The following is a 15,424-nucleotide window of genomic DNA, read 5'->3' as shown; positions in this document are numbered from 1 at the left end:
GTGAAGGTCTGTTGTTGGGCGGACATGGAAACCTTTTTGCTTAATACAATCGAAACCATCTGTGCATAGCTGCAGAGAGGTCAGTTATTTCTATGCTGCGGCAGTGATTGCAAATATGCTGAGTTTTGCGAAAGCTACTACTTCAGTAATTTATTTTCCGTCGCGGGTCGGTAGTTTTTCGCCCACTTGGGAGTCTGCTGGCAAGAGCCCACGGGGCGCGGAATCGACATGCATGCTCCGTGTCTGTGATGTCAGAACATCTATAACAGCCTTTTGGCCAAATTGTTTTGCGGTAACCACCTATATACACTCGCTGATTGCATCGGGAGGCAATAGCATAAGCAATCCGGCAAGAGTGCTGACCAGAATAAATTTGCATAAGCAAATCCTCCGTCACTGCCTCTCAACAGTCTAGATCTCCACAGCCAGGGTGATGACATCTCACCCTGTTTTCAGCAACTTTCTCAAGAAAATTTTGTTCCAAATTGAGTCTATCATAAGCCCAATAATTTATGTACACCAAAACTAGGATTATCTTTAAAAATATAGGTACTCTGTCTGGGGACAGAATGGTCGTTGTTATATTCTCCCTAACTCAACAGGGACCATATGGCAGCACCAACCAAATTTGACTAACTCTGTCAGATCACCACAAAATCTCTTATACTGGTCGGCGGAATTGAAACATTGCCTGCCTGCCTAATGGTACTGATAACTCCAAACTATCACAATTACATTATGATACACAGTAGTCTTCCCTGTCTTAAATAATGTGGTACAGGCAAAAGATGGTCTATTTTGACTGTAAAATCAACATTAACCATTTTGAGCTGGATTTTGAAAGTCAAAGCAGTTATCCTAGTTTAAGCACTACAAAGAGTTGGACAGTCCCGTATACGATTGTGCCAGAACCACTGCTGAAATTACTTCTGTGAAGTGTTTTAGGTTTTGTGAATGTATTGAAACTATATTGTATGATCATGGGGAAAATTGAATTACATTATAGATATGCATGATTGTATTCTGTAACTTACTTGTACCTGGTATTGGTCTATGTTTAATGCTTCATACCATGATTACACAGAACACATTCCTGGTGACTATGCAGGGCAAACTTATGAAATTCCCACACGGCAATATCATAGACGAGACCAACAACTGGCAGCAATAATCAAAATGTATTGTACCAATGGAAGAAGTGGAAAGTCACACTTTCCAGCCCAGGAACACAAAGGAGAGAATATCTTATAAGTGATAGCGCTATGACAACAGACCCATGTACAATGAGAATTACAGTTGTCCAGGAAATTCGGCACACACGTAAAATGCATGCTCCTACTTTATAGATTCAACGCCTTCACTGGCTTCAGAAAGACCTGTTTCTGTTGTAAGTAATACCGTCTGAAACTGGAAATCTTACCAGTATTCTAGCCAGCCTGAAATTTTTTTCCATCATCTCAATTTTGTTTGACGTAACATACATGCGTAATTACAAGACCTGATGGTTCATGGCGTTTGATACTCCTACATGTAGGGGTGGTCTGGGGACATGTTCCCCTGGGAAAATTTTGAAACCTTGACCCTCTGAAATGCTATTTACAGTATTTTGGGAGGCAAATTTGGCTGATAGACTAAGCGTAGTTTAATGGCATATATTTTACATGTCTTTACACAATGATTTTTCTATCCATCAAAGATGACAGATTGGGCAAAATTTTTGTCCGTCATGAGCGGCAAAATTCCGTCAAAGGATGGAAAGACAGACCCTGGCTAGAATACTGATTCTTACACACTAACCTCATTTACATGTATTGGTAAGGCTGACATTGCTGAGAATCTAACAGGGCTTGAAATACCCCCTGTATATAAATACTGAATATAATACATATAAATGTAGAAGCATATGCATGTGGATTTTATTTCTGCATTCTCTGCTACCAAATATGATGTATAAAAGAAATAAGGGCAATTCTTTCTGAACAGTTTTTATTTAGTATGATCCATACATACATGTACATCCTAGCTTCTGATTGGTGCAGTTAATTTTTAATGTTACCTGCACCACCATGTACGGGTATGCAGAAAAAAAGTATTTCAAGCCCTGCTTATATAGTAACAAACAAACTTGTAAGATTTTACATATTTTTTAAGTATTGCCTTCAAGAAGAAGAAGTTGAGTCGTTGGCTGCCTTTTCTCTAAGCTCCTGTTGTTTCATGAGAGCTTTGATGGCGCGTGCTCGTAACTCCAGCTCCAAAATCTCCATCTGTGTCTTAGTTGGCACGGCAACATCTTCATTTCCTTCTTCCGCTAACCCTTGAGGAGCGGTGGCTTTGGGGAGTTCTCCCCCACCTCCTCCAATAATACTGTTAACAGTTCTGTTGATGTCCTCCTGTATATCTGATGTACCATCTCCAACTGCACTGTCATTGTCTGGTGGGATATTCGTTGATTCTAGTCTATCAGACGTTTCGGCTGCGTTCGTAGAATGTTCTTGATTAGCGTTGCCTGTTTCGTCTGTTGTTGTGGCCTCCGGGACGGAAGCATCTGGTTTGTTTTCGTTGGCGAACAGGTTGTCGAGCTCTCCATGGTCGGGACTGAGGCTGAGCGCCGGAGTGTTTTCTCCGGAGGACTTGGTGGTCACTCCGGAGGGTTCACCGGCTCCGCTGGGGTCAACGTCCTCCTGGTCATCTGTGGGAGTACAGGTGGAGTCTACCACTGCACTACTCTCCAACCTGGGGAAGACACAATCAAAAATATGTTTAAAGTTAAAACTTTAGATCCAACACAATAAAGTTCTCTCACCTAGAGCTTCCAACCAGTCACTATATACCACATAACCCCACTCCCACGACAACTGTCACAGAATGGTGCCTTACATGCTACTGCTGGCCTCTCGCTTGCTACATCTAGTGTCATCCTCATCTGTGGTGTCGTCTGTGTCAGAAGAGGATGTCATCTCCTCACCTGTAACAAACATATCATACAGTTTCAAAATATAAGTCTTGGTCACTGATTTTTCACAGCTTTCAAGTGCCATCTATTGACTGACATGTGAACTGCAGCTCTGCAATTTCATGGATGATTTTGTATCTGCAACATATTAACTACTACGTGATCAACCATGCTATCAATAGGATATTGAATCTTTGGTCACCATTACTTGATAGTGCTGAAGTGCCATCTATTAACTGAGAACTAAACTGCAATCCTATTGTAAAAGATGATCATATACTTAGTATACTATATGGTCTGAATATGACAGAACTGGGAAACTCTATTTTAATACTCTCTATATATTCTATGAAAATGCAAACACTACAAAAATGCTCCCCATTACACACACAATACTGTATAAAACTTTTTATTTAGTTACAAAATATTAATAACTTCACATCTATCCATATGTCTATGTTTATTCTGACCTGCTAGGATGTGTTGTAGTCTCTTTTTGGACATGACTTCCAACTGGTCCAGACACAAAGTTCTCAGCTCCTCCAAAGGACATTTCTACAAATGAAAGTGACAAGAAATAAGGTATCTGCATGAGTACAACCATGTTTTGACCTTAAATTTTAAAGTATGGCCTATGGACAAAATTAACATTGATTATCAAAGGCTGCAAGGTTTTAGATTCTGACATCTCTATTTTGCAAGCCAGCAAAACTATACCAATAAAAATATAATACATCTAGCTTTGACTTTGAGTCTAATAATCTAGGTGTATAATTGACAGTGTAACATCTGTGTCCATAATATCACCAGGGTCCATAATATTGCCACCTTGTGAAATAGTGTGCTTAAAGATATTTTTACTGCAACATACCCTAGGTATGTACATTTGATGAGTGCATACCAAAAGTATGTTGCAGTAAAAATATCTTTAAGCACACTGTTTCTCAAGGTGGCGATATTATCGACCCTGGTGATATTATGGACACAGATGTTACTAACCTTCATGACTTCAGGCAGCATGGATCTCAGCTTCTCCCCTTTAATTGTCTTCAACATCTCATCCAACATTTGTTCTCTGGAAAAGGGAACGGTAAAATTTCAAAAACAACATAGAAAAATACCATACATGTGCATAGTTTAGCATTGTTTGGGGGAATTAAGGGAGGACTTCCAAACCACAATCCACAGGATAGAGGCAAATAGCAGGCTGCAATCAAGCCTCAGCATTAGTATATAAGCATGTCTAACCCTCATGAGGGGACTAAGGAGACGTTAAAGTTAACAGAGTTAAGAGTGCGGGTTCTTAGACCAAAACAGGCACCTTAGGCAGACTCTACCTGTTTTTGATGTAGGCCCCGATGGGCTGGAGGTCCAGACTAAGATCCATCCACTCTGCATCTTCATCATTCTCCAGCTTCTCCCTGTTTTCTGTGTGAGGAGAACTGCTCTTCTTGGACTTTTTCTTAACCTAAAACAAGACACAAAATCATGTATAACAATTAGGGCCCATTATTCTCTTTGTTTCTATTTTTTTGCAATTATGTAATTCATAATACTTGAGTGAGGAAAGTTATGTGAAGAAAACTATTTTTTTCTAAGACAGGAATGTCAGCAATTGAACCCATGACATCTAAATGTTGTGTCCGCTAGCCTAACTACTGGGTAATTCGACACCACACCTAAAGTCTATTGCAAATAGTATAACTAGGAAGGTAACACTTGTAAAGCAAATGCATAATGTTTACTTTCACACCTTCTATCTCAACAACTCACTGCTCTGTTTATTTCTCAAACACATTTTATAGTGACCAACCATAAAAACGTAAAAGCCATGACTAACCTTAGGCTTACTGGTTTTACTGGACACTTTTGGTTTCTTCTTGGCCTCGGTCTGTTTGCTGTCATGAGCTGCTTTACCATCACCCCCGCTGGAGGATGGACTCTTCCGTTTACTGACAGTGACCTTGGAGGTGCCCTTGGTGTCAGACTGAGTGGAGTCGGGGGTCATCATGGTCAGACGATGTTTGCGTACAACCTGCAATTTAAAATATGAATATATTTAAAATATATCTCTCTCTATCAGGCTTAACGTCTTATGTTATAGAAATAGCATATCATTAGATTTTTATAATGCTATCTGTGACTACAAACAAATATGAGTTTCTAATCCATTATCTGAATTTCCAACCCTCTGAAATTTTAATTCACGCTTTTGTAGATGCAATTTTTATCATGTAATTTAACGTTGCAAATTGTTTACTTTAGCATATCCATACATATTTTGAGTAATAGTAGTAAGCGTTATGGTTAGCTTAGGGTCAGACTGTTAATAGTGGAAAAATTCTTATTGATAAGCTTAGCCAGGCAATGGCGAAAAAATTCTTTAAATTGTGGAAAAATGTCAATAGCCTCTGCCTTAAAAATGTGACACAAAAAAATGCCCCCCTCCCTTTCGTAGCAAAACACAGTTATAAGGAGCTAGTCAATTGCTTTCTGTGCATAAAATTAAGATTTCTATGCAAAGTAATACTCACGTGGTCACTGATAGAATCACCTTCCGTCCATTTATTTACGTCCCTTTAAAAATCTAGACATTTAAAATCACAAAATACGCAACGTCGTGCCGTCTGCATTTACTCACTAGAGCATAGTGGGAAATGGAATATACGATTCAATATGGATGAATTCGTCATTTAACAACTTCTAAACTTTTTGCTTTAACCACAATACTGTTATAAAAAAAAGTAATATATTTAGACATATATTTAATCAGATGCTAAAGGAGTGAAATTTGTCACTCTGCAATCAAATCTAGTTTTTAAAAAATTTGTAAGCTGTGTTGATTCACCCTATTTTGCGAGTGGAGCATTCCAACATGGCAGCCTCCTGTAACCAGGAAGTTTCTTCGATTTCTTCGTGAAGTTTTCCTTGTTTTTTCGATGATTGGCGCCGAGTTTTCGGCGGATTTTACTTACTTTTAAAAGACAAATCTGGTACAAAGTAATCTCTATGTAAGGTAGGTTCAGGAAACGTGTTTTTCATCAAATAGTTCTTCAATATGTTTGTGTTTGGGCGAATCGCCGGATCTGTGTTTTCCTTTTCGGTCGGACGATGCTCGCAAACAGTCGTAAGACGGCAACTCAGGTCTACAGCAAACCCAAAACTACCTCAGAACCTCAAGACAAGCCCAGGGAGATTTTCACAGCTGCGGAGTGCAGATGGCATCGGCACAGGTGTATCAGGTGGCTCCAGGTGCTTCCACACCTCTCGCAGGTGCTCGGCCCCGCCCCTTCTATGGCTGCTCTTCAAACCGATCGCCAAAATTTCTGCGGTCATCAGTGGAAGGTACGTTTGGCCTTTTTTTTTTCTAATAAAAGTTCAGCATTTTTTTAAAATAAATGTTTTTGTGAACTGTAGAGTTCTACAAGGCCCCTACAATAATAAATTTGCTTGACAGTGGTTGGTTGCTATGTGAAGGTACAATTCCAATTGTTAGTGAAGATATCTGGTTACCTGTGCCCTACTTGGGCTGCATACCTTAACGTTACATCAGGTACAAATACAGTACGTAGCAAATTTTATGACAAGCTGGTACATGCTGGCCTTTTGCGGCACTGTGCTGAGTTCTTGAGTTCTGCCAGCTCCCTGTTGTCACTTGCTACCATGGACAGCACCAAGACCAAAGCCTTCAAGTTAGAAAAGGTGATTTTACTTTTTTTTTTGAGAACAGGTAAAAATCATTGCGTGCACGGATGTCATCCATAAAATCAAACCACAGATCCTAATCGGGTGATACCATTTTCCACAGGGTGTTCAGGCAGTGGTGGAAGGTTCTACCTAAGGAAAAACGGGGGGACATCTTCGCCGGCCACTTGAGGAGACACTATGGGAAGTACCTGGGGATGGCAGCTGTTGTCAGTGGCACGGTTACTGTGTACTACTTCACTCACCTGCAGTACACACCCATCACCAACAGGGAGCGCTTCATCGCATTCACACCAAACCAGTTCAGCAGTATTGCAGATGTGGAGTATAACATGGTAAGAAATCACTTTTTTTTTTTTTTTCGCATATAGCACCCATTTTTCCATCAATTGCTGGAATGTGCAACGGGAAACTTTTTAAACTGATCAGCCAACCTTGATAGACAAAATTGACTAAAATCTTGGGTCAAAATATAAAAAATATCCAAAGGACAACTGACCATACTCTCAACCCCATTAGCATGATTTGCCTCTGAAAATGTGGGAAATTGTGTTTTTAAAGGCTTGAAAATCTAAAATTTGCTCCTGGACCCCCCTAGACGCTAGCACTCTCCCCGCAGGTCCAATCATGAACCTAGGCTGATATACTAGTAAAAAAAAATGAGCTGGATAGAGCCCTGTACCATCTAATAAAATGTTCACATTGTTTGGAAATTCCTTTTTTTTTTTCCTACAGCATTTACAGGATTTTGGAGAGGACCTGGTGGGCCCTGACCATCCTGGGTACAAACTGGTGGCCAACGTCACCAACTGGCTGGTCCAGAACAACCAGGACATTCCACAGGTCAGAGACATCACATGGACGGTTCACGTGGTCAATCAGCCAATCAAGAACGCTTTCGTACTGCCGGTAAGTACTGTAAATATAGAATGCTAAATGGTGTGTTATGTATTACCCGAGGTACCAGCCTGACCACGGAGGGTACCATATCCATTACAACCTAACCTAAGGGCAATGTGGAAACATAGACACACAGACACACACATGGACACACACACAGACACACACACACACACACATAGACATACCAAAAACAATGCCTCCATTTTTTTATGGTAGCAATCACAGTGAAATTAGATGCATTTACACCATGTATGTATGTTGTTTGTTGCTGCAGCATGGGCAGATCTTCGTGTTTGCAGGGATGCTGGAAACTGTTTCCAATCCTCACCAGCTGGGGATTATCCTAGGCCATGAGATGGCTCATGCCATCCTGGGACACGCTGTAAGTACTGCAGTTCCGCCATCTACCACTGTGGGGCGCTTCTGTACCACTTGCTTGCAACTTTCTGGCATGTGATGGAAAAATCCGTCAACCTTGACAGACAAAATCAACAAAACTCTGTGGTAAAAAAATCTAAAAACATCTGAAGGACCACAGACAGTCACTCTTAACCCCATGATTTGCCTCGCAAAATGCTGGAAATTGGCATCCAAAATTTAAAGGGGGGGCATGCCAGCTAGAGCCCTGGGTTGCATTCTTGGCTTGTTTGTAGATTTAGTTGTGGAAGACCTAATACAAAACGTCAATAAAAATTTCTATACAAAAGTGACAAGTCTAGTAGGAAAGGGTGGAATTCATTTGCTTCTCTTATTGTACAAGTGTAAGAGTTATGCTTATAGAATATATCATACACTCCAATGTCTACAACGCTCTACATTTGTACTTGTATCACTGTGCCAGGTGAAGAAGTTAAAGCTGCAGTCCATTTGTATATAAATTTCTCACTAGGCAGAGCAGGTGAGCTTCCTACAGCTGGTGGACTGCCTGTCCATCTGTGTTGTGGCTGCCATCTGGGCCCTCTTCCCCTCCGACTGGATGGCCCTGCTGTCACACTGGCTACAGAACAAGTTTGCAAAAGTAGGTTGGACATTGTCTATACATATATGTGTCTATTAGTTACAGGGAAAGAGATATCCTTCTACAGAAGGTACTGTTTTTGGACATGTTGTTTGCAACTATAACTCACGGTGCATTTGACTGATTTCTTTGTTTTCAGTATATGATTAGGCCTAGGAAGAAAAATTCTGTGTCACCTGTTTCCCAACCAACGCTAAAAAAATGCTGGCTCAAGCCTTTTTTTGGGTGGATCCCTGCAAGAGACAAATTTTTTGGGCTGATTGACCTTTTCTAGCTCCATGACAGTACTGTGTAAAGTACTGTGAAAAAATCAGGAATTACAGTATCTAGGAAACATGAATGTGCCACAGATAACACCTGGAACTTTTTTTTGTACAGCTGCTGCTAGAGATGCCGTACAGCCGCATGTTGGAGACAGAAGCAGACGAAGTTGGTCTTCAGCTGGCTGCAAAGGTGCTGATATCTGACATTAATTAGGCCACAACATATCAGGCTGATTTGCAATTCAAACAATCAATTTCAAAAGGATGGAAAAACTGTTATAACTCTGAAGTGAAGGGACTTCCATCAACTGTTCGGGCCAAAATATGAGTATTTTAGACTTGATTCAGAGGCTGAAATGTTTTTTTAACATATTAGATTCCATAATAGATGCTATTTACATCTTTTTAAACAGTGCTTCTACCGAGAATAATGTTATAGGCTGCTGTCCATGTTAAACTCCATGGTAATAGCAGTTTTTCTACATGTCTGTTAAAGAGTCAGTCGAATGTTTGTTTCTTTTAATGGAAACATAACTCCAGGCCTGTTTTGATGTCCGTGAGAGTGCTGCATTCTGGGAACGGATGGCCCTTCAGGATGACATGGAGGAAAAGTTGGACCTGGACTGGCTGTCCACACATCCCAGCCATGATCAGAGGGCACAGCATCTGGAACAACTGCTGCCACAGGTAACACACACTCATGTCCACAGATCCCACACACTTTTATTTATCAAGATTCCCAGAGTAGGATCTACGAGGAGCCGACAACAGGATCCATGTATCCTTTACAAGGCCGTCTCTCTCTTCCATAGTGCAGTTAAAAACAGACTATACAAGGCTATAAAATACCATTAGCAAAGACTACAGCACCTGGAATAGCTGCTGCCACGTTTAACACACATCCTACACAGAAATTGTTGCTATATATAAATGAATAACTGTATCCTGCATCTATTTTCCACTTAATATAAGAATTGTTCTCTTCTTTTCCCTCTTTTCCTACAGGCCATAGAGTTGAGGAAGTCCTGCCAATGCTTGCCGTTGAGTACTGAAAACCCTCTGCTTCCCTTCCGCGCATTAAGAGAGGGTCTGAAGACGGGTGAAATCCAGACTGCCAAAGTTCTTGTCAAGGTTCCGCAGCCTCCGCCACAAAAGAGCAGTACACCAGGAGGGCCAGTTGTCACACACAGCCTGACTGATGAAAAATAGTGTAATGAAGAAATCGGGAATTTCGAACTTCGGGGAAGTTTCTTGGGTTTTCGTGAATGTATGGGAACTGTTAAGGGGATTTTCAAAGACAATTCAAACTTGTTGAGGGGATTGTATGATGTAATGTCAGTGGGCATTACACCACTGAATTTTTACACACACTCATACCCGGCCTTCTGCCTTCCTGTCATGTGGTCTGGTACCCAAACATACAAATATCCCCTAAGCCGGCACCATCCAAAACATTTATTCCATCACACAAGTAATCACAAATAACCCACTTGTGCTGTATGATATGTATTTTCAAATCTTCTCAGAAGCTGCTATCTTTCATGGATTTACTGTGTGCTATCGACGTTCAATTACATGATATATTTAACTATACAATAATTTGTATGATCTGATGAAGAGTGGATACATGTAGTAGCTTTTAGAGTTGAACTTGTGCATAATCATGTTAAGGTTTAATTTAAGAATAATTAAGAAAACACTGTGTACAAATGAACTTGAGTATTGTGTTACATAAGGCAATTATGAAATAGTGTTTGAGTGTTAAATGATAAACAAAATTATAAAGAAATGTTTTCAATCAAGCAGAAAATACATCAAGTAGAAAGAAAACAAGATTGTGTAAAAATGTTAAAAGTTAAAATGTATTTTAAGAAATTCTATTCATTTTCTTCTCTAAGATTTGAAATGGTATTGCCATGATGTCTTAAGGAACAGATTCCCTTTAGGCTACACCAATTTGATTTATTGATTCTTGGATTTTTTTCAGAAAAAATATAAAAGGGCGAAAAAAAACCCAAATAAAAACAGGCCTAGGCCCGAAATGCTGCAATAGGAGCATGACACCAGGCTGGTTTATCATTCAATGAATTTTGAACTTTTAATCAAAGCACTGCACTGGAAACTGTAATGACTGGGAAGACATGGACTTTCCTCAACTGTTGGGGCCAAAATAAGAGTTTTTTTGTTGGTTCAGAATCATTTTTTTGGCAAATCAGAAAAAATAAAGTGAGCAAATCTGATAACCAATTTATTTAATTGGTATGGCCTTAAGTTGTAACATAATTTCATTGACATCTAAACTTGAAAGGTACCAAGTGTTTTGAGATGTGTGATTTACCTAGAGGGTATTTTTACTTGTAGTAAAATTTATTCTCTCAAAACTGTGTCTGCTGGGACTTATTTCAAAATCGAGCTATCTTTCTTTTTGTTTTGGCTAGATTTTTTTTCTTCATATGACTACTGTTTTCTGATTGAATGAATCTGTTTGGAAGGTACCCTGTTTTCTAAAGGCAATCAATGCAATTTCTGGGTTTATAGTCTTTTGCCCAAAACAGATTTTTACATGTATTGGGCAAAAACTTTAGTAAAATTTTAAAATGCTTTTACTTCATTTCCATGCATAAATGTAGGCAATTAAGTATACCGTTCCGTTCTGATAGATGTGACAAATACCTAGTCTATTGTACACTAAATCTTGCATTTGATATATGGCAACAGGGCTGATTGAGAGTTCACAAAATTGTCTCGACTGTACAACCTATGATATTTAGCCTTATCCGGTATGTATGGTTCATTTTCATGTTTTGTTTCTGATCTTGTTTAGTAAAAGTAGAAGACTTCTTATGTCCTAAGCTCAGCCAAAGTCCTGCCTTAGTGTACATGACGTGTGTTACACCAAGGACATTATACTGTCCTTGGTTACACCAAAGGGCGGGGAAACCGGCAGAACAAGACAGAAGCTGTGTTGTGGAGGGTCGATCGAGGACGTGTTTTTTTTGCTCTGCAGAAACCTTGTGTGGCGCCATGTCTGGAGGGCGGTCCCGTACTGCTGACACAAAAAAGGGTTAGTAGCTTGTTTTTACACAACTTCGCCATTTTTTCAAATCCTAGAGACAACCTCAAATTGGTCTTGTTTATACTTTTTTTTCTTTTATTGACTTTGTAATTCTGTATGTATTTTGTCATTGCGTTTTAGTCTTGTTATATGTGTTTGAATAAAAGGCGTCACGTAAGCAATCTGTGCTTTTTGCCTATTACTGAATAAAAATATGTGAATAAATAAAAAAACTCATAATGGTTTGAAACGTTTGTGTGAATATTTTCCCTTTTCTTCTCACTTCTTTCTTTTTATTAAAAATGTACATGGTAATTTCACCTTTTCACATACAAAAAAACTGCAATATCACAAGGAGGTTACGAAACTTTTTTTGTATCGTTTTCGAGCAAGGCCAATTAAAAACTGGCGTGATTGTATAAATGCTCAGAAAACTCTGAAATTGGTGACACACGAAATGTGGTTTAATGTACATGTAGCTGTTACAAGCTATGTTCACGTGGCTCCAATTATATTATGATAAAACCCTGCATCATTATTTACGGACAATCACACCATTTACTGATGCATATAGCGTAAAAATTATTCTTTTCAATTTTTTAACTTATGGTACAGATGATATTTTGATATTTCCGATATTGTCTCCCCCAGACGCCATGAATATGCGGGAGTCTCAGACTGATTGGACGCACGTCGCAGATAAAGCTGCGACCACAGCCAACACCCTTTACGTTTCCGGAGCAGGTACACCTAATTCAGATCTGTTTTTTGGTCATCCCAGGCATCCTAATGCAAAGTCAGGGTAGTTTAACTGGATTTTCAAAGTCATTTGAAGCCATTCTTTGGCTTGGTTGTGATTTATTTATCATCAAATACTGCTCTATTCGGCCAACAGCTGTCTGGTCAACATGGAGCCAAAAATGTACATTTTTTGTCTGAAAATACACCTAAGTTGTTGAATAAAAATTTAGGCAAAAACGTCGAAATACTCTCACGAAAAGTAACAGGTAGGCTCCTGTATACTTCTCTCAAGGACTTGGGTACCACCAGGATATCAGAAGCACTTAATCTGGTGCTCCTGTCAGCTCTTTATAGTTTGGGAACATTCGGCACATGTAGGGCGGTAATAATCTCCAACCAGATCTTTTGGTGGCTGCAAGGACAGTATCAAATTGGCTGGCCAGTATCCCTTGGTCAGACAGTTACCATTTGGGAGATTAGGGCGGTAAGCGGTTGTTCAAGGCCGCGTGTACGTGCTTTACTATGCCGTGTGATCTCCTGAGTTTCCACAAAATGACATTCACTTGACACTTCCAGTTTAGATTACGGTCAATTAGTACACCTAGCTATAGGTATTTGTACATGTTGTTACAGTTGCCCCATTGATAGACAACTGCAGGCTTCTTTAAGCTATGAAAATGAAAAGATGATTAGTGTCATCTAAGAGGTGAATATTGTTCTTACAGATGTAAGATCAAGTGATGATGACGACAAGACGAAATGCAGCAAAATTCGCAAAATGCTGTGGATAGCTATCGACACTGTGTTTGCCGTGGCCATTGTCATAGTCCTGGCGTATTGTGGAGGTCAGAATTTTTGTGTTGTTGTACTAATCTCCCAGCAGATTCGGTGGGGCAAGGGGACTTGATATAGGCCCCCTGTATCCATTGGCTGCCTGTATCCATCGTCTAGCCTCTACCAGGCTTCGGGAGATGGCTGGAAAGTGTAGATATCATCCACCCCATGAATCTGCCTCAGAACGTATGGTTTCAAACTTTTCAAATCTAAACACTCTGACACATTTCGGCCGATTTGTAAGTAGGTGTGAAGTTTTCGGCAGGAGTTTACCACCTCCTGGTTTGTACCCGCACACTGTGGGGCGGACGATGGATTCAGGTGGCCAACATAAAGTCCCCTTGCCCCACCGAATATGCTTGGAGATTATTGTTGTACGTTTTACATCGGCGTTGTTACATGTAATGCCTGGGAGATTCCATCTTGAATTTGTTACATTTTGCCTAATCATCACATTGGTGTTTCTATCTATTTATTCAAATTTACAGCTACAGGGTTACTTGGGTCTACTGAAGAAAAGATATCCCTGGAAATTGGTGGTCAGACTGGGTTGCCTGGGTCTACTGGATCTCCTGAAGGAAATGGGTCTGTGGGAATGGATGGTCAGACTGGGTTACCTGGGTCTCCTGAAGGAAATGGGTCTGTGGGAATGGATGGTCAGACTGGGTTACCTGGGTCTCCTGAAGGAAATGGGTCTGTGGGAATGGATGGTCAGCATGGGCTACCTGGGTCTACTGGGTCTCCTGAAGGAAATGGGTCTGTGGAAATGGATGGTCAGCCTGTGTTACCTGCTGGGTTACCTGGGTCCACTGGGTCTCCTGAAGGAAAGGTCCATGTGGGAATGGGTGGCCAGGTTGGGTTACTTGGGTCTACTGGAGAAAAGGTACCACTGAGTATTGGTGGTGAGACTGGGTTGCCAGGGTCTACTGGATCAAAGTCGCTGAGCTGCGGAATACAGTGGGTGATGATGGCAATGGGTGATGGGGCTGGAATTACCTGGTCCATTGGGTCTCCTGAAGGAAAGGGCCATGTGGAAATGGGTGGTCAGACTGGGTTGCCTCGGTCTACTGGGCCTCCCGAAGGAAAGGGCCATGTGGGAATGGATGGTCAGACTTGGTTACTTTGGTATACTGAATATGAAGAAAATGGTCATGTGGAAATGGATGGTCAGGCTGGGTTGCTTGGGTCTACTGGATCCTCTGGGACTTCAGAACAAGGGGATGGGAACATGGGAAAGGCAGACGCTGCAGCTATAGCTGTGTCTGGACCTCAGGAATTGGTTAGGCAAATAATAGACCAACTACACCCGAATGAAGGTGAGACATGTTATTTGTAATTCTCTCGCAAAGCTGCGACAGTGATGTTTGGATATAATTGTACCAGATAAGACACTATTGTGCCGGATCCATGATATATTTTTACAGTTTAATTTTTACGTGACTTAATCTAATTATTTGATTATCTAATTTCAAATTATTTGAGTCTGTTACCTACCCATATTACTTCAGTTGGTATGTATTTATGTGACTTATTTTGATTCATATCATTTTAGTTTTTATTTCATCATATTGCGCCTGCTAATTATTGTATTTACAAAAGTTCTTCACCTTGCTTCAGTTTTTTTTTACCATTTGATTTCTGTCAGGGTCCGTGGCACTTCTTTGTATTTGTTTTTGTTACTGCTGCATAATAATGTTTCCTTCATCTTTATATACCGTAAGAGTGCGCGGTGGAAGCCAACAAGCGGCAGGATTGCGGCTGGCCAGGCATCACCCCAGAAGAGTGCCATCGCCGAGGCTGCTGCTTTAATAGCATGCCGTTCAGATCGACCTGGTGCTTTTTCAAGCAAGGTGAGACGTGTCCTCAGTCATGGTCATCTCCGTAAATGGTCTGTGTGTGTGTGTGTGTGTGTGTGTGTGTGTGTGCGTGTGTGTGTGTGTGTGTGTGTCGTT

At 40.5% G+C, this 15,424-nt stretch overlaps 3 protein-coding genes across 3 annotated transcripts in view; 2 read left to right on the top strand and 1 right to left on the bottom strand.

Annotated features, from left to right (window-relative positions):
• Window positions 1-1,159: 1,159 nt before the first annotated feature.
• LOC109475211 (caspase activity and apoptosis inhibitor 1-like) lies at window positions 1,160-5,616 on the bottom strand. Its single transcript, XM_019775805.1, has 7 exons — window positions 5,488-5,616; window positions 4,794-4,988; window positions 4,291-4,421; window positions 3,953-4,028; window positions 3,424-3,508; window positions 2,878-2,965; window positions 1,160-2,733 (listed from the first exon to the last, which is right to left on the bottom strand). Exons 2-7 carry the CDS (start codon window positions 4,962-4,964, stop codon window positions 2,160-2,162), a joined length of 1,125 nt encoding a protein of 374 aa, XP_019631364.1. The 5' UTR covers window positions 4,965-4,988; window positions 5,488-5,616; the 3' UTR covers window positions 1,160-2,159.
• A 218-nt stretch (window positions 5,617-5,834) lies between these two features.
• On the top strand, window positions 5,835-10,846 carry LOC109475205 (metalloendopeptidase OMA1, mitochondrial-like). The gene is made up of 8 exons (XM_019775789.1): window positions 5,835-6,298; window positions 6,762-6,993; window positions 7,394-7,567; window positions 7,836-7,943; window positions 8,451-8,579; window positions 8,958-9,032; window positions 9,383-9,529; window positions 9,848-10,846. Exons 1-8 carry the CDS (start codon window positions 6,012-6,014, stop codon window positions 10,049-10,051), a joined length of 1,356 nt encoding a protein of 451 aa, XP_019631348.1. The 5' UTR covers window positions 5,835-6,011; the 3' UTR covers window positions 10,052-10,846.
• A 611-nt stretch (window positions 10,847-11,457) lies between these two features.
• Window positions 11,458-15,424, top strand: part of LOC109475193 (pulmonary surfactant-associated protein D-like) — a 5,163-nt gene continuing 1,196 nt past the window's right edge. Inside the window, exons 1-5 of the mRNA XM_019775770.1 lie at window positions 11,458-11,906; window positions 12,549-12,641; window positions 13,364-13,483; window positions 13,961-14,788; window positions 15,194-15,322. Of these exons, the coding sequence (XP_019631329.1) occupies window positions 11,723-11,906; window positions 12,549-12,641; window positions 13,364-13,483; window positions 13,961-14,788; window positions 15,194-15,322 (1,354 nt within the window). The 5' untranslated portion in view covers window positions 11,458-11,722. The remainder of the gene's footprint in view (window positions 11,907-12,548; window positions 12,642-13,363; window positions 13,484-13,960; window positions 14,789-15,193; window positions 15,323-15,424) is intronic.

The sequence above is a fragment of the Branchiostoma belcheri genome, unplaced genomic scaffold, assembly GCF_001625305.1.
Source record: "Branchiostoma belcheri isolate BF01 breed outbred unplaced genomic scaffold, Haploidv18h27 scaffold33, whole genome shotgun sequence".
Classification (NCBI taxonomy): Eukaryota; Metazoa; Chordata; class Leptocardii; order Amphioxiformes; family Branchiostomatidae; genus Branchiostoma; species Branchiostoma belcheri.
This window is presented reverse-complemented; position numbering and strand designations above follow the sequence as displayed.

Coding starts and splice junctions, on each gene's coding strand:
- LOC109475211 (XM_019775805.1), bottom strand. CDS start 4,964: ATGATGACCCCCGACTCCACTCAGTCTGACACCAAGGGCACCTCCAAG. Junction 4,422..4,793: donor GTAAAACCAGTAAGCCTAAG/GTTAGTCATGGC, acceptor GTCTTGTTTTAG/GTTAAGAAAAAGTCCAAGAA. Junction 3,509..3,952: donor TGCTGCCTGAAGTCATGAAG/GTTAGTAACATC, acceptor TTTCATTTGTAG/AAATGTCCTTTGGAGGAGCT.
- LOC109475205 (XM_019775789.1), top strand. CDS start 6,012: ATGTTTGTGTTTGGGCGAATCGCCGGATCTGTGTTTTCCTTTTCGGTC. Junction 6,299..6,761: donor TCTGCGGTCATCAGTGGAAG/GTACGTTTGGCC, acceptor CATTTTCCACAG/GGTGTTCAGGCAGTGGTGGA. Junction 7,944..8,450: donor ATGCCATCCTGGGACACGCT/GTAAGTACTGCA, acceptor ATTTCTCACTAG/GCAGAGCAGGTGAGCTTCCT.